This window comes from Schistocerca cancellata, chromosome 5 (assembly GCF_023864275.1).
Source record: "Schistocerca cancellata isolate TAMUIC-IGC-003103 chromosome 5, iqSchCanc2.1, whole genome shotgun sequence".
Lineage (NCBI taxonomy): Eukaryota > Metazoa > Arthropoda > Insecta > Orthoptera > Acrididae > Schistocerca > Schistocerca cancellata.
In genome coordinates this window covers 432,457,145-432,477,063 of record NC_064630.1, presented here as the reverse complement: position 1 = coordinate 432,477,063, position 19,919 = coordinate 432,457,145, and the positions used below count along the sequence as shown (strand labels likewise).

The 19,919-nt window shown below is 36.4% G+C and overlaps 1 protein-coding gene across 1 annotated transcript in view; it reads right to left on the bottom strand.

Moving 5' to 3' along the window:
- Positions 1-11,751: 11,751 nt before the first annotated feature.
- LOC126188588 (synaptotagmin-5) overlaps positions 11,752-19,919 on the bottom strand; it is a 207,431-nt gene continuing 199,263 nt past the window's right edge. The window contains exon 10 of the mRNA XM_049930190.1: positions 11,752-12,816. Coding sequence (XP_049786147.1) covers positions 12,661-12,816 — 156 coding nt within the window. The 3' untranslated portion in view covers positions 11,752-12,660. The remainder of the gene's footprint in view (positions 12,817-19,919) is intronic.

The following is a 19,919-nucleotide window of genomic DNA, read 5'->3' as shown; positions in this document are numbered from 1 at the left end:
CTGTATGACAATTAAGAATTGAATTAATTTGTGAGTGAAATCGGCCACTAATGCAACAATAGACAGAAGCACAGTCAGATTGTTCTTTCCTTGTTAACTGATTGCAACGTAACTGTTACTGCTGCAATAGTAAGAACTGGGCAGTAGATTGCTGTATTAAATACCTTGATGTTACATTTGGTTTGCTTTTATATTTTTGAATAAATAAAGATTATCATAAAGATTGTGAGACAACTAACAATGGATCATGATCATGATAGCGATGTCACATTGGAATCGAAATAGGAGAAACGAGAATGCAAGTATTATTGCCTGTAGATCTGATTACTGAATTACTGAAAAAATTTGAGTCAGTGTTTTCAGTTGTGACTGAAATAGCATAAGACCAGGAGGCTACAGCTATACAAATACCAGAGATTTCAGAGGGCATGCAGAAGCAGCATGAGCTTGTATCTGTTTACTGCACTTTCAGAAAGATCGACTAAGACGACGAAAGATTTAACTGCTGTGATATCAAAACTAAAGAAAGTACATTTACAGAGGTGTAGCAGAAATTAACAAGAGAGGTTAATGGGATAAAACTATCGCAATCTGCACTTTGCCAAAATGTCATACTGCTTTCGAGCAGGATGAATAATTTTTCAATAGCACAAGGGAAAGTTTTGCAAGGGCAGTTTGAAATGCAAGGAAAACATTTGCACAACAACTCACATGTGCATCCAAAAACAATATTAAAATTGTGCAACTGTCAAATACCAGGGTACAAGAGACGCTGAAAATTTTTTTAATGGAAATCGAGGAAGAATATGACCATTTTGGTGATCCTGTAGGAACTGAACTGTAGAGTATTACGGAAAGATTAGATCAGGATTTACAAGATGTAAAGATGCTTGCTGTAAGAGTGCAATTGAAAAATATAAAGAAAGATAAATAAATAATAAATAAATAAAGATATTGCAAAATTTAGAAACATTGTACGGGATGATCAGTCCTAAGTGTGTGCTTCAGAAAGTAATTCCATATCCAAACCAATGATATGTAGACTGCAACAAATGCCAACTGAGCAGGTGGATACATTATTACATGATACTAGTTGCAATATTGGGGCCACTCTGCTATATGATGTGATGCTGCTGGTAGAAAATGTAATCTGCCACAGGTAATTTCAAAATTACTGTCAGAAAAGAAATCTACTCATCTCAAAGTGTCTATTAGCACATTTAACAGAGCCATGCCAAAATCTTGGTCTGATAGTAAAACAATAGGCTTAATGAGTAGCTACATGCAGGGTGAAGGAGCAAGCCTGGCCACAGAAGCTGCAGAACCTATGACAAATTTGAAAAAAAGCATTTCAGGCATAGTACTGGTCAGATGGGTTACAAAAACAATTTTTATAAAGAAGTATTCAACACTGAATCACTTCAAACACAACAAGGGAGCATGCACAAATATTTTGAAAAATATATGAATAAAACGATATTCTGGACAATCCCACATTTCCATTCTGGGACAATCCCACATTTCATAGAAATGTATTTAGAATACCGAAGGCAAAACTACTAGTATATATGTGGGAAAGTTACAATCCCTGAAACAAATGTAGATGAGTTCATATTGGTATTGGATTCAAAAATCTGATGTAAGAAGGGATGAAATTTACACCCGACAATCATGACTCAGTCGAACTGATAATGAAAAAAATGTTTCGAGTCTTGGTGATCATGCAAGTCACAAAAATGGATAAACTAATGTTCCGAGGGACCAGCACTATGAAAATGTGAATTACACACAAAATCAAAATAATGGCTTCAATAGTAGGAAGCAAAGAAAGCATGATAATCAGTACAACCTGGGTTATGCAAACAACAGTAACCACAAACCATGGTGGCAAACACCACAGAGTGGACAAAGTAAAATGAATTGGTAAAATTCAGCTCAAGTATGAGAACTGGAAGACAGTAGAAATTGTTCCCCCATATCAGGTTTGGTAATATAATCTGGATCATGTCGAGCCCCAAAATGGCATCAACAGATAGGGTTGGGCTGGAAACCAATCAGTTCAGCTGGTTCGATACAAAGACTGATGTGACATCAGGTACAAACTTTATTCTAGTGGTGCAACATGTGATAGCACAATATAATGCCACAGTCAACAGTTACCATGTATATAAGTGTTACATCAAATACAATAGTGTTAGGCATGGGCACTGCTACAATTGTTATTTCCATGGACTGATACAAGAGAATGTATGTACCCACTTTCTTGTTAACAGCTGCAAGATTCTGGGAGCAACAGGCACCAGATCTTGAAGTGTGAAGAGGCAGGTCCAGGCACCATTTAGATTAAGAAATGTAGCAATATCACACATTCTCAGTACTGCGTTCTTTGGTAATGGACTGTATACTGGGGATGGAATTTCTCCATGGAGAGGATGCAAAGATCAGCCTTTCAGCCAGAGTATTCTACTTGAATGTTGATGACATAGAAGTAGAGGTAGAATTGGAAAGAACTATTGAAGCCTATGGTAAATATTGACAGGAGTAAAGATTCAAATAATAAGTAGTTGAATGGATTATATAACTAGGCAGCTACCTGAACTGGTTTCTGTGTTCGATATTAATGCAATGCAATCTGCTTTATTAATTACTCAACAGTACAATGATTTGAAGAGTACATTGCTGAAATGTGCAAAAAGACCCACTTTAAGCCAAAATTTTAAGTGTCACATGAATGTCAGGCTGCATAACACCTTTTGTCATGTCTCCCACTCCATACCATGGTCATAGACATCTGCTGTCACCAAGGAAATTTGAAAAATGTCAGAATGGGAAATCATTAGGCCATCTGCTAGTCCATACTTCAGTCCGATACTCACAGTAATGAGATCAGGGAGTAATTTCTAGCTCGTAATTGATGCCAGAGAAATAAACAAAATTATGATACCTCTCTGGACTCAACCTTGAAAACACTGAAGAGCAATTTCAAAGACTTCATGGTGTAAAGTACATAACAAGCACTGATTTGTGTCCTCATACTGGCAGATTCCTCCGGTATTGCGAAAATATACAGCCTTTATATACACACATCAAAAAATGTTTTGCATCACCCCGGTTCCCAGAACTCCTGAAGATAAACACTGACTGTGGATATTGTGTCACAGACACAGTCCCTTTGACTGTTCAGAGATGTCACTAAACCTGCTCAAAGATGTAAAGAACCATGCATGAGCAGTGCTTATTAGGCAGAGGGGGTCCGACAGCCAATCAGTTCCAGTCATTCCAACAGGAAGGAGGTACATGGCTCATGTCTGTAGTTCAACGATGCCTAGACAGTCAATACCACAGTTCAATCGTCTCCGCATTGTTACTTTGTGCCAGGTAGGGCTTTCAACAAGGGAAGTGTCCAGGTGTCTCGGAGTGAACCACAGCAGTGTTGTTCAGACATGGAGGAGACACAGGGAGACAGGAACTGTCTATGACATGCATCACTCAGGCCACCCAGAGGCTACTACTGCAGTGGATGATGCTACCTATGGATTATGGCTTGGAGGAACCCTGACAGCAACACTATGTTGAATAATGCTTTTCGTGCAGCCACAGGACATCATGTTACGGCTCACACTGTGCACAATAGGCTGCATGATGCACAACTTCAGTCCTGACGACCATTGCGAGGTCCATCTTTGCAACCATGACACCATGCAGTGCAGTACAGATGGGCCCAGCAACATGCTGAATGGACAGCTCAGGATTGGCATCACGTTCTCTTCACCGATGAGGGTCACATAAGCCTTTAACCAGACAATTGTTGGAGACATGTTTGGAGGCAACCCGGTCAGGTTGAATGTCTTAACACACTGTCCAGTGAGTGCAGCAAGGTGGAGGTTCCCTGCTGTTTTGTGGTGGCATTATGTGGGGCTGACGTACGCCACTGGTGGTCATGGAAGGGGACATAGTGGCTGTATGATACATGAATGCCATGCTTCGACTGATAGTGCAGCCATATCTGCAGCATATTGGCAAGGCATTCGTCTTCATGGACAATGATTCATGTCCCCATTGTGCACATCTTGTGAATGATTTCCTTCAGGATAACAACATTGTTTGACTAGAGTGGTCAGCATGTTTTCCAGACATGAACCCTATTGAACATGCCTGGGATAGATTGTAAAGAGATGTTTATGGATGACATTACCCACCAACCACTCCAAGGGATCTATGCCAAATCACCATTGAGGAGTGGGGCCATCTGGGCCAACAGTGCCTTGATGAACTTGTGGATAGTATGCCACGACGAATACAGGCCTGCATCAATGCAAGAGGACGTGCTACTGGGTATTAGAGGTACTGGTATGTTCAGCAATCTGGACCACCATCTCTGAAGGCCTCACTGTATAGTGGTACAACACGCAATGTGTGGTTTTAATGAGCAATAAAAAGGACAGAAATGATGTTTATGTTGATCTCTATTCCAATTTTCTGTACAGGTTCCGGAACTCTCAGAACTGAGGTGATGTAAAACTTTTTTTTATGTGTGTATGTATGACAAAGTTCTCATTTTATAGTGCTACTGTTTGCACTGACATGCAGTGTGGGCATATCTATAGCCACACTAGATGTGGTGCTTGGTCTGGGGTTACATGCTAAGGTAGCTTTTTGTTGTTGATTGCTAGCAGTGACACAGCCATGGAGCGAAGAGGAGAAACTTATCGAGAGAGTGTTAAATTTATTTCAAGAATCTAGCATGATGATCAGTCTTCAAAAGTCAAAGGCATATTAGGTGAATTTTGAAAACACAAAAGCTACTCTCGTAAGCTCAAATACGCTTTACCATCCTGACATGTTAGTGGAATTCTGTTTTGCAACAAATGCATCATCTGTGGGCTTGGGGATGGTTCTTTTTCAACTAAAGGAAATAAGTTGTAAACCTACTGATTGCAAGCAACATCAGCTAGTCAGATATATATTCTTTTTTTTTTGCACTGTGAGCAATGATATTCAGTGACAGTATTAGGTTCCATCACAGTTATGTGGTAATTCAGAAAGTTTCATTTCTTCCTGGATAGCAATCACACCAAGGTATACTGCAACCACCGGACTTTAAGTATCTTGCTGAGTTGCAAATTAATACATGCTCAGTTATTAAATGGATGTTACCTCTACAAAAGTACAGCTTCAAAATCATTTATGTAAAGGGTTAGGATAGTGTGATGGCAGACACATTACAGCAAAACAGTGCTGTGTAGTTGGCAATTCCAAAGAATGTCCCCATGAGAGTAAAATCCTAGAGGAAAGATAAGAGAGTTGATAAACTACATAACAAGTAGAAGAATAAGAATCTATGCAGTTACTACAAGTGATACGGTACAGAAATATTAATGAATATGAAAATATCCTATTTATTGTCGCATAGAACTGTAACAAAAGTTACTCAAGCTTTTTAACTGCAAACATTTGATACCACTGGTTTCTATATTGTTAAATATTTCTTGACATTATAAGCTTAAATAAAACATTCATTTTGATGTGACAACATTATAGATTTCGGTTTAGAACATTTTATGTGCAGTAGTTCTAACTGGACTGCGTATAAAAGATACTCAGTTCATTGTGATTAAGAAGGTTTGATATACAGGCTACTGATAAGGTTGGGCACTTTCATTTGTGTCTGAATTAATGTGTGACTAACAACATTTCAAATATTGGAAAATGACAATTCTTGTTGTAACACATTTTTGACAATTTTGTATTTATCTGTACAGTCCACCACACATTACAAGGTGGCTTATCAAGTACAAATGTACACATATTCTTCTCTAATGCATCATATATGCCATACTTGTCTATGTGGTAAGTGAAAAAAAGTATTGTCAGTGTTTCACAGGGAAGAGAAAGTACCTTGGAACCAAGTTTTTCTACCCTTTGTTGATTGTTGACAATTTTATTTGGTTATCTTTTAATTGCAAAGTTTATAAATGAAAAATGGAACTTGTTTAGTTGCTTTGAAAATAGTTTATTTCAATATGTTGGACACACATCTTATAATAAACACTTAAAAATATAGAATACATAACACATACAGTATCTGACTGTAAATAGATAACTATGCAGATGCATTATAGACACATTTAGCTTCACATTTAGAAATGGTTCAACATTTTAAAAGGTTTATTAGGTGCAGTTGCGTATCTTATTTCATTGTAAATACATTTGGTGTTAATTTCAGTTCTTTAATAGATCTATAAATATAAAATAAGTACATTCAACAGACGTTTAATCAGTTATCAAGTAGCTGGCAGCTGCCTGAAGTGTACTAAAGAGAAAGTCACAAAGATTGTTTCTTTTTTTCATTTTTCGTTTTTTTTACAAACTAATATGTAACATGTTTTTGAGTTCTTTGGTTTATAATAGCATTAAAATATCACTGGCAACTATCTTAATATTTTTGATCCCTGAAAAGAGATGTACTGCTGACACTCACAAATAATAAATCCAAGCACTGAAGGTGAATTCAAGTACAGTGTATTAGTAATAATTTGTCACATTAGTTTCAGGTTACAGTTTTAAATAACATGAACAACCAAATGAATGACAACCTGTTCTTACTGGAAAGAGGTATGGTACCATATAATTGAAGCTATAATTGAGCTATTTAAGTGATTTTGAGCTTGCAGAACAGTGGTTCTTCTGCTTGCTGACAAACAGAAAAAGAAAAATATATTGTAAGAATAAAATACAAATAAATAAATATTCTGTTACTGGGGGAAAGAAAGGAACAAGGGCCTGAATAAACAGCAAGACCACAGTGGGCCCTTGTAACTGTTGACAATTTCTACTTTGCCCACTAACCTCATTTTGAACACTGACTGCTGGAAAACAAGAAGTTTCCATGAACCTTAAAATGTTGCTGTCTCTTAAATTTCTGTGGTTTATTAAGGTAAATATAGAATTTTTTATACAAATTTATTTAAATGTTAATTCCTGATTTCATACTTACCACTTAATTCAATCTTACATTGCACTAAATGAGCCTTTTTTGTTGCAGTGTGAACAGAATTCAAGTACATATTTTTAGGGATGTAATTTTTTTATGTGTCTGCATCTGGTAGTGATGTTAAGGAGTGAATTGCATATGACTTTCTATAGTTAGTTTTTAATAGTTTAAATAATTTGTGTAAAGTTAAAGGGCTAAAATAAGGAATAGAAACAAACAAACAATACAGAAAAAGTACGAGGGTGTAAATGTTAAGCTGTACAGAAGACAAAACTGAAACTGCATAGCAATTAAAGCACTAGAGGCAGAGATGTTCCAAACAAGCAATTGTTTTCTTTTTATAGGAGTATAATAAATAAGGATAGGACACAGAAGCAATAAAAGTAGTAATAATATCATTTCCATGAAAATGGTCATTATGATTGGAGTTGCAAGCACAGTAATGCTTATCTACATTGAGTAAGCAAACATACAGATTTTGAGGATATTATATATTCTGCAGTCAGTTTTGAGGAGAGAGAGGGACTTTCAGTAATTGTACTTTCATGACTTCAGGTCAGCATTGCTGGGTAGAGTTGAGGAAAGTTGCTGGATTAAAAGTAGTTTTGTTTATAAACTTAATATTGCATTTAATGATGGCATGTCTGCTTGAGATGTCCACATTAGCTGATCAGCATTCATTGATCTGGTTTTTGCTTTCTGAATGTGAAAAATGGATTAAAATATTTTTCTTGAATGATTTTACAGTATGTTGAAAGTTGTATGAGCTGTGGAAGTTTCTATAAGTGGGTAGAACAGACAAAAAAGAGTCAGACCTTAGTAACTGATGAACAGCATCCAGGCCAGCAATATGAGATGTCAATTCCTTCACTTGATACCTGCACTGACAATGTTATTCATTAAGGCCAACATGTTACATTTGAACATATAGCAAAAACAGTTGCAGTACGTGTGGGCACAGTTAATATCATTATCAGTAAGAATCTCAAGCACAGGAAAACAAGTGCAAGATGGGTTCTGATAGAGTGAATGCAGCAGTGTACGATAACAAGATTCAAAGTGTGTAAAGACTTGAGGAATACTATGAAGCAAAAGGTGAACCTTTTCTAAACAAGATTTTAATTTGTGATGAAACTTGGGTTACAATTTTTAACCAGAGTCCAAAATGGAATGGAAACACACCAGCTCACCTGTCTGAAAGAAATTTTGAATGCAAGTATCAATGGAAAAAGTCATGTTGACCATTTTTTGGATGCCCAAGATGTTGTCTTTTGTAATTATTTGGGAAACCAGCATACAGTAAATAGTACCTACTATTCAGACCTAGTGAGAAACAAAGTAAAGGCAGCAATGAGAGAAAAACATTGCAGATCTCAAAGAAAAGGCATGATATTGCTACATAAGAATGCTCACCCTCACACTGCCCAGCTGACCCAAGAAACCATTGAAAAAATGTATTGGGAGATACTACCTCATTATCCCTTCAATCAAGATTTGTCTCCTTTGAATTTTCATTTGTTTGGTCCACTCAAGGAGGAATTATGTGGGAAAAAGTTCAGTAACTATGAGAAGGTCAAACAATTTGTGGGAAAGTGGCTCAGAAAAAAAAGACAAAGATTTCATTGCATCAGGTGGAAAAAAAAACTTGTTCATCATTGGGGCACATGTATTAGTATTGGTGGGTATTATTTTCAGAAACAGTAAAAGTCTCTTGTAAAAATATACAGTTTTTTTCCTACATCACTTTGTCTGTTTAATTACTGGATTACTGTATGTCCCTTATATATTTTGTAAAAAAAGAGAGTCTAGTAATGTGATCTTTCAGAGGGGCTTTTTTTAAATGTAAACACCTTAAAACAGTATTTTAACACTTATTTTTCATCAGAGATATTGGTATAGCACGCCTTTGCATACTGTCACAAATCAAGATGCCTTCTGCTGACATTCATATTGTGCCATCTCTAAGAAAACATTACAATGTATGTTGAAAACTGTGAAGGATAAAATATTAATTCAGTTAACTAAAGCATATTCTGCAATGAAAATAGTGTAAATCATTTAGTGTCACTGTCAAGTAGTTGAACATATCTCTTGTGTTCCATGCAACAATGTTACTGATGTGATTCACCTCTTTGTAGAAGGGTGCTGTAAGAGTACACTTTGCTCTGGGTAGTTGCCTGTGACTACAAAGTTTTCTGAATGCAATTTATAATTTTTATAATCAAATGAAAATAAATATAGTATTCACTTTCTTCATAGCAAATTTCATCACTAAAACACACTGAATGACTAATCTATGAATAGTTTGCTAGAACAACTATGTACATCAGTCTCAGTAAAATGTAAAACATGAAACCAATAAACTGAAATATTAAAGGAAAATGTGAGGCCATATTTTGTCACTTTTTCATATTTCTGGTCTGCTGTTTCAGTCATTCCATAACCCAATTGGAAGACTCATTGTGTAACAAGCAGAATGACATGTGCTGGTACTCTTAATTTGTTGTGCATGAAAAAACTGAATTCATGACATAAATTTATATTATTATTTAAAAAGTTTGTTCTCCTAGTGTTCATGATAAATGATCTTACATACAAGTATAGATGTTGAGCATCCCTACACAAAATTCCTCAGTTTAAATCTTACAGTGGTAAAAAGCAAAGTATCACATACAGTCTAAATTACTAGTTAATGACAATATAGTACAGCCATAAGAAACAATAAATGAATAAAATAGTTCATGTATGACCAGTTATTGTAGACATTTTATAGATATTTGTATCTCATATCTGATATAACAGAAGATACTCATAGTTCTTGTAGTGCATAAATTAAGGTTAAACAGGAGAAAAAACATTGTATGTGTCAAAGAACATATATTTGCAACTGACAATATGTTCATTATGGAAGTATTCAGTGGTAAGAAATAACATAGTTGGAAACTCATATAATACTGATTGCTTTAGATGAGCTCTGTGGCCATCCTGTATGTAGTTATAGCAGATGATTAATTATTTACATCTCTTATGTATGTTAATGTGGAAATACAAAGAACATACTACTCATAAATCTTAATTGTCTTACGGTGCAAGGGAGAGAGGGAGGGAAGAGAGAGAGAGAGAGAGGGGGGGGGGGAGAGTGAGTGAGTTTGGGGCAATTGAAAGAATGAGGTAGAAAAGTCATGTTGACTATTTTTTGGATGCCAAAGGTGTTGTCTTTTGTAATTATTTGGAAAATCAGCATACAGTAAATAGTACTTACTATTCAGACCTAGTGAGAAACAAAGTAAAGGCAGCAATGAGAGAAAAACATTGCAGATCTCAAAGAAAAGGCATGATATTGCTACATAAGAATGCTCACTCTCACACTGCCCAGCTGACCCAAGAAACCATTGAAAAAATGTATTGGGAGATACTACCTCATTATCCCTTCAATCAAGATTTGTCTCCTTTGAATTTTCATTTGTTTGGTCCACTCAAGGAGGAATTATGTGGGAAAAAGTTCAGTAACTATGAGAAGGTCAAACAATTTGTGGGAAAGTGGCTCAGAAAAAAAAGACAAAGGTTTCATTGCATCAGGTGGAAAAAAAAAACTTGTTCATCATTGGGGCATCTTTAAAAATAAAAGAACATAATGGCAATTTGAAAGCTCCTGAACAGATAAGGAAAACCATCAGCCTTAATGTCACAATTTTTGTCAGTAAACACTGTTCAGTTTCTTAAGTAAATAGGTGTATCAATTGAAAGAAGAATCTTTGAAGTGTGGTCAGCACAGTTTTGTAGCATTAGCAACTTATCACTTTTTAATAACAGCTCCTGCAATATTTTCAGTTTGCACATGTTTGTTCCTAATCTTAATCTTGTACAAGAAATTTTTCTATTACAAAATCTGTGTGAATATGTACATGAGTTTCCATCTCATTCTATATAGCACCAAAAATACAAACTGGATCACAAATGACATTATGTAGAATCCAAACACTATTCAGAAGGTCCAACACATCAATAGTCTAATACTACAAAACATACAACACCTGTTGGAAGAATGTCACAACTAGACAGTCATGGTTCAGACATCTACCAGTGATATCGTTCCAACAATTTACAGACCTCCAGAAATTATATGTGGCATACTATTATACTAATCAAACAATGGAAAATCCAGGATGGAATGTAACAAAATTGATACACTGGATCTTTAGAACAATTTTTAAACTCTACATATGGAGTTCTGTTCTTCAGTTCATTTTATGGATCATACATAGAGCAAAATGGAACCCCATATATGTATCACAAAGATATTGTAATTATAAAACTTCCTGTGCTTTAGGACAATCAGTAAGAACTGAGTCTGGTAGTAATAAAGAAGACTGTCATATTAGATGACAGTGATACAACATGCTTAGGGGAATCCACAGAAAGGGCTGCTCAAATTGGTTGCTTGTGATAAGTGCTGTGACTATGGTTTTGTTCACTGCATACAACCAGCTGTGTGAGAAGACTTGGGTGAAGGGTGTAAGTGATGATGAGTGGCAGGTCCAACCCACTGCTCATGTTCATCTATCTTCAGCTATGGTATACTCATGCCTCTGCGGGTGAACTGACCACCTGAAGAGGCAAATGCAAGCAGAAGCAGATATGATAATAATAGTAATAATAATAATAATAATAATAATAATAATAATAATAATATACAACTGTTGGTGCATTATATGAGTCTACAACCTGTACATTCAGTCAGAATGAGTCTTCATACATAGTCTGCAGTCTTTACCATGTAAATTTCACATTTATTTCAATTTTATTACCACATGGATTTCTTTAGCACATACAATGAATATATTGACAGCTTATTTCCCAGTCATAGGTCCGTGTCTGATGTCATTTATGTGACTAAATGTTGACCAATTTTATTAGATTTACTGAAATACTATATTTAGGGCAATATTTTCTGTTATCCACTTCTATAAAAGGCATTCAAGAAAGTAAAGAAACCAAATTTTCCTCAACAACAACAATTTGCAGTAGAGTAGTGCAATTTATTTTTGCACCCATGTGTTCCTACTCAATAATGCCAGGGAAACCATGAGAGAAATGGGAAGGTAAATAACACCTCAAATGAACAGTTTCAGTGAACAGGGACAGTGCAAAACAAAACCAAAACAAATGTTTAATTCAGTGCATCTCATATTCTGTTTTCAAAGCTATTTATATGAAAAGAAGGAAGTTGTTTATCTTGATACACCTTAAAGGACTTAATTGATCTATTATCAACTCACAATTATCAATCAATACAACTTTCAGAAATGATGTAAAGTTCCTTGAAGATGCAGGTCTTGTCCTTAAACATCCTGGAAGATAACTGGAGTTTGTGTAACCAGTTGAAAGTGTATTGTTTCAATCACAGACATATTGTTGGATGAGTGCAATCACAACATTAGGGTGGAACAAAATGCAGACCTAGTCACAAAACACATTGGAAGGAGCTGGTCATCAAAAATTTTATGAACTTCCCTTTCTTGGCTGGCACAAGCCTGTCTCATTTCCTACAATTAATTAACTTTGACAAAGCCCACAGGTGACATTGTCACAGGATCTTTGGTATCTGTTCTCTTCTGGGCTGTGGGCTCCCTTCATGCCATACTAGTGTGTCTCAGTTCTCAGGCTCATTGCGGTTCACTAAGCTGTAGCCAGCGTGCTGTTGCTGTCTTGCTAGCAACTGCCTCAGAGAAGAAGGCGCGATCCGTGGGGGATCCACAGTCACTGCCCAGTAATACACGTCCAAGCAGCTCACTAGGGCCCAGTAGGCTGTCATGCAGCACCTGAAGACAAACATTTATTACATTAACTGAGATGATAAAAGTCATGGGGTCGTAATATGCACATATACAGATGGCAGTAGTATCACATACTTGAGGTACAAAAGGGCAGTGCATTGTTGGAACTATCATTCGTACTTAGGTGATTCATGTGAAAAGGTTTCTGATGATTTGTCATGGCCACAGGATGGGAATTAACAGAAGCTGATCGCAGAATGGTAGTTAGAGCTAGATGCATATGATATTCTATTTCAGAAACTTTTAGGGAATTCAATGTTCTGAGATCCACAGCTTCAAGTGTGTGCTTAAAAACTAAACTCCGCCCTAACAGGCTGTGAAGGCCCAAAGGTATCGACTGGCCGCTGTGCCTTCCTCAGCCCACAGGCATCACTGCATGCGGATATGAAATGGCATGTGGTTAGCACACTGCTCTTCAGGCTGTATGTTAGTCTACGAGATTGGTTCATGTGTGTGCTGAGAATACCAAATTTCAGGCATTACCTCTCACCACAGGCAGTGCAGTGGTTGAGGGCCTTCACTCAAGAACTAAGAGCCACAGCATATGTGTAAAGTTGTCAGTGCTAACGGACAAGCAGCACTGCATGAAATAACCCCAGAAAAGAATGAGGGACATATGACAAATATATCCATTAAGACAATGTGGTAAAACGTGGCCTTAATGGGCTATGGCAGCAGATGACTGACAAGTGCCTTTGCTAACAGTGCGACATCACCTGTGGCACCTGTCCAGGGCTAAGGACAGTATCAGCTGGACCCTAGATGACTGGTCAGATGAGTCCCAATTTCAGTTGGTAAGAGCTGATGGTGGGTTTTGAGTGTGGCACAATCCCCAGAAGCTGTAGAGACCCACATTGTCAACAAGGCACTGTGTAACTGGTGTTGGTTCCATATGGTTGAGATTGTGTTTACATGTAATGAGCTGGGTCCTTTGATCCAACTGAACTGATCACTGACTGGTAATGATTTTGTTTGGCTGCTTGGTCATCATTTTCAGCTATTCATGTTCCCAAACAATGATGCACCATGTCACCAGGCCACAATTCTGGACTGTCTGAGTTAATGATATAGCCACTCAGGTTGCCTGGCATCAATCCCATCACACATTTATGGAATGTAATTGAGAGCTCAGTTTGTGCACAAAATCCTGCACTGGCAACACTTTCTCAGTTAAGGGCAGCTACAGAGGTAGCATAGTTCAGTATTTCTGTAGGGAACTTCCAATGACTTGTTGAGTCCAGCCATGTCAAGTTGCTGCACTGCTCTGGGCAAAGGTAGGGCCGACATGATATTAGGAGGTATCCCAGGACTTTTGCCACCTCAATGTGTGTTTTGGGTTGCTGTTCAGGGTGATCACTTTGTAGTGACATTATTTGAATGTGCAAAAGTTGGCAACTATTTTGGGCATTTTAAGCATATTACAGATTCTGATATAATTCCTTTGGATGAAGATGTTTTGTCACGTTTTAGTGGCACCATATCACATGTTCCACTTTTGATAGGCTAATATGAAATACTCAAAATTTTGGTTTATATTTATTTTTGTGATTTCCTCCTACATTTGTGGAAACAAACGTAACTCTTTGCAGTTACAGAGTGTTACTTATGTTTCAATGTTCTGTGTTAACTGCAAACTTTTTTACAGTAGGTTGTGAAAGGTGATGATGAGGATTATGGTGTTTGGTTTGTGGGGCACTCAACTGTGTGGTCATCAGCACTCGTACACATTCTCAATCTGAATACAGTCCAATCTTACCACTTTCATGAGTGATGATTGAATGATGAGGACAACACAAACACCCAGTCCCTGGGCAGAGAAAATCCCCAACCTGGCCAGGAATCTGTAAATGTGACTTCGACATTAGGTTCTTACCTGTGTAAACACCCAAGAGTTAGGGTATTCTGTTTCATTCATTGGTTTACTCTCATGCAATATTTATAATGGAGTGGTCAGGGCTTGTGCAATACCAAACTGCATATACTGTGTTCCATCAAACTTTTCTGATGGTCCATTTGCAATGTAACAGTTTTTATTATTGAAAAATATTGTTTACTTTTTTAAGTGTCAAAATTTCTCCATTATATTTTATTGTAATACTTGCATTATTAGCAAAGTGAACTGTTTCTGCCTCTTGGATATATGATGGCAGATAATTTAGAAATGCAGACAGTTTGTTTTAACTTGAGACAACTAATTATCTAAAAAATAATGCATGGTACAAAAAATGCTCTAGGTCAAAAGTTAATATTTGTAAAGGGAACATCTGTCTGTGGTACAAATGGCACCTCCTAACCATTCCTGCTTCATCGGCAGGGTGAACTTAGTATTTTCAAATGGGAGGCCCCTTCACATTTTTTATTGCATATTTTGATTCTGTGCAAAAAATATATGCATTTTACTCAAATCATTCTATTCATCTTAGATGGCACTGTTATTGACAAATATCAAGTTGCCTATTTTTGCAATTAAGAACTGATGCATTTAGTTCTATATTTCATTTATTATATGAATGTGCATTTGCATGCTAGGCATTGACATTTCTGGGAAATAAACTACTTATATAGTAACATATTTCTCTGTTTCTTATGGGGTTGATTGTGGTGTGTCCCCAAGCCACCAGAATGCTTGATTTCCGTGACCACCATCTGACCCCACCATACAGGTGACTGGTTTCATTTTTTGTTTCTGCTCTACCACTGTAACTCCTGTGCTGGTCACTATCTGGTTACCAGCAGAATACCAACCACAGTCATTGTAATAAGGTAAAATATCCATGAGATGATAGTGACAAGTGTTCAAAATCAAGCAACCACATGGTGAGAGGCAAGGGGCCCTGTGAAATCAAGTGAAACGCAAGAAACCAGTATCAAGCATCCTGATAGGCACAGAAAACTATTACATCCATGTCATTCCTAGAGCATGCTAAATGTAGTTTCTAATAAGACATTGAAACAGCTAACGGTGTTGTACTGTACAACCATATTTACAACATTAATGTAAATTTTGAACATACATATCAAGCATTAGAACACAAAGGTTTACATTTACATTGTAAGTTAAATGTAGAATTAAATGTGTCAGTTCTTAATTGCAAAAACTGTCAGCTTGATATTTGTCGATTACAGCACCATGCATGATGAATGAAAAACAGTGGTTGAGTACACTGTATGTATTGTCAGCACAGAATCCAAACATGCAGTAAAAATGGGGTGGGGGTGGAGAGTTCCCATTTGAATATACAAAGTTGACTCCTCCCATGCAGGAGGGGTGGTTAGGATGTGCCATTAGTAGCACAGACGAATTCCCTTTACAAATTCTATCTCAAGTTAAAACAAACCACTGTATAAGAACAAAAGCAGACCAAATATCAATCCCTGTGGTACACCCAATGTGATTATTTCTCATTCTAAAAATACTCTTTCATTGTGCCCAGCTACTGAGACACTCTGCATCACTTTAGTTCAACAGACAGAAAAACAGTTGCATACTATCAAGATTTATGATCCCATTATATTTGAGCTTCTATAGCAGGACACTGTGAATTACACAAGCAAATGCTTTTGACAGCTGTTAGACAATACTAGTTATCAATCAGATGATGCCTTCAAGCTCTGGCAAACTATCAAACTACAGCTGACTTTTGCAGTGTCCTCCTGTACAGTTGTGCAGGATAACCATAGAATATTTTCTCTAGATAAGTGGTTTGCTATACTGCTGTTGCAGTTACCACCTGCTACAGCACTTATCAGTAGTTACTTAATGCAGATTAGTAACTGCAACACTTAGTGATCTGTGGAACTCTTGTTCCATAGTAAGTATTAAGTAGAGGAGAATTAATTTTATTACTGATAGTATACTATAAATGAAGGTAATAATGATTGATTACTGAAATCTATAATAATTGAATAAACAAGATTGCTAACTGACTGTGATATTATGACACTTAAGAGACTCAGAGGCTGCAGAAGGAAGAGAACTAGTGTGTGACAAAATAGGGAGAGGAAACAATGCAGATTTTTGCAGGTAGTATTTTGATCATTGGTTATTTATGTTTTAGGAGCATTATGTATTTCATTTCTTAACAGTTCTCATAATTCAGCGGACATCCACAGAGACTACAGCTTGGAAAATAAAATAGCTACACATTTATAGTCTCTGAGGATGACTCCAGTGCAGAAGATGAAATGTGAGCCACCAAAACATACCTTGAACAGATATGAATCTACACGGTGGTGGGTCATAGCTCATGTGTGCCACCCCCAACCCCCTTCCTAAATTGGAATTGATGGCAATCCCAACAGAGTACTAGAAGCTTGTGCCCAACAGATAAGTTGCATTCTCAGCTGCATATGTAATAACTCCTGAAACAGGAATTTTTCCTGATAGACTGAAATATCCTATTGTTAAACAATTGCATAAAAAGGGACCAGTCTCACTTCTGACAGCGTTATCCAAAATTCTTGAAAAAGTAATGCATTCTAGATTAGCTTCACATACTTGTAAAAATAAAGTACTAACAAAGTATCAATTTTGTTTTCAGAAAGACTTTTCAACAGAAAATGCTGCAGGTCCCTTATTGTTCATAAAATATATTAATAACTTGCCACTCTATATTCACAAAGATGGAAAGCTAGTTGTTTTTGATGATGGTACAGGTATAATCATCACACCCAGCAAACAAGAATTAGCTGAGGAAAGTGTAAGTAATGTCTTTCAGAAAATTGTTAAGTGGTTCTCTGCAAATCGACTCCCATTAAAATTCAATGAAACACACTATACACAGTTCTGTACAGTAAATGGCATAATAGCATTAATAAATATAGAGTATGATAAACAGTTTCAACAGACTTCTGTAGCTAAGGCAGAATATTTCAAATTTTTGGGTGCGTGCATTAATGAGAGATTGAATTGGAAGAAATACATTGATGATCTACTGAAATGTTTGAGTTCAACTACTTATGCCATTAGGATTATTGCAAATTTTGGTGATAAACATATCAGTAAATTAGCTTCTTATGCCTATTTTCATTCAGTCCTTTCATGTGGCATCATATTTGGGGTAGTTTATCATTAAGGAGAAAGGTATGCATTACACAAATGAGTGATATCAGAATGAAAGCTGGAGCCCGCTCAAGACAATATTGCAAGACATTTATTTATGGAACTAAGGATATTTACATTATTTTCTAAATATATATGAAATTTATGATATGGTTATAATAGAAGGAAACATTCCACGAAGGAAATATATGAAATTTGTTATTAATAACCCATCCAAATTCAAAAGCAATAGTAATGCACATAGCTACAACACTAGCAGAAAGACTGAGCTTCACTATTCTATGTTAAATCTAAATTTGGCACAGAAAAGGGTGAACTATGCTGCCACAAAAGTTTTTTGTCACTTACCAAATAGCATCAAAAGTCTGACAGATAGTGAACCAGTATTTAAAAACAAATTAAAAGAATTTCTGAAAGACAACTCTTTCTACTGAATTTTGGATTATAAATTAGTAATCACAATTATTTAAAAATGTTGAGCTATGATATATAAAGAACTTTTGTTAAACTGACATGTTCCACATTGTTACGAAGTGATGTATTTATAATCTATGGAACAAGTACTAATCTAATCTAATCAAACCAAAAATATTTTTGAGTGAAAGTGTCACAGTACACTTTTATACAATTATATGAATTTATAAATTTCTTCAGCTCATTTTTGGAGAATAAAGCAGCGTAAAAATGGCAAGGAATTCTAGAAAATTACAGATTATGTTTAATACAGTATTCCTTTCAGTTTCTTTGCCGCATGGATGGGCTTCTGTCCTGATCACCTGGAGAGAACATTTCAGCCAGGTAATGGGACTCATTCACAGCCTGATCATACATGCTAGCAACAACCAAACTGACACATTTCAAGAGTACACATGTAGGACCCAAGAAACACAAAAAAGCAAGACAGAAACTGAGACACCCCACCCCATACAATCTCATAAAGTGAGTCAGAAAAAGTGGCTTCTTGAACATAGATCCATGTGACTGAAATAAACAGCATTACTCTCATTAACAGGCTTACATACCCACAGACTGCAGCCCTGTTTTTGTAATAGTAGTGCTAAGTGAAATTTAATGAAGGTAAATTCTCATTTCAATTTATTTTTGTGTAAGTTTTGAGGTTACTGAAGTTGTGAGAGTCTCTTGCCATTACAGTTCTTAAATCAACTGCATGACACTTGGGACAAATGATTTTGAAGGGATGTACAGTATTTTCTGAAAAGGAAGCAGCAATTGAGAATAGGATGAGACAGGTCTGTTGCCTCTCCATAATGTTATTCACTCACTATACTGAGCAAGCAATAAAGGATATCAAGGAGAAAAAATGTGAAAAAGAAATTATAATTCAGGGAGAAGGAATAAAAAACTTGAGGTTCACCAATGACACTGTGATGCAGTCAAAGGTGGCAGAGGACTCGGAAGATGAATCAAGGTGAGCAGATAATGTCTCAAAGAAACAGTAATGGAATGTAGTTGAATTATTTAGGTGATGCTTACAAAATTAAGTTACAAAATGGGACATGAGGCTCTAAAAGAAGTAGGTGACTATTGTTATTTGGGAACAAAATTACTGATGATGGCCACAGTGGAGAGGATATAAAGTGCAGGGTGATAACAGCAAGGAAAAGGTTTCTGGAAAAAAAGGAAGTTGTTAACTATGAATATAAATTTAAATGTTCAGAAGCTTTTTCAAAGTTACTTGTGTATAGCATTGCTTGCACAAAAGTGAAACATGGATGATAAGCAGTTCACAGAAGAAAAGAATGTAAGCTTTTGAAATGTGATGATACATAAGAAAGCTGAATACTGGATGGATATTCAAATAACTACTGAGGGAGTACTGAATGGAACTGAGGAAAAAGGAAATTTAGGGCACAGCTTAATTAAAGGAAGATATTGCATGACAGGACACATCCTGAGACATCAAGGAACAGCCAATTTGGTAATGGAAGGAACTGTTGGGGGTAAAAATTGTAGAGGAAGACGATGGTTTGAGTAGAGTACGCAGGTTCAGATGGATGTAAATTGC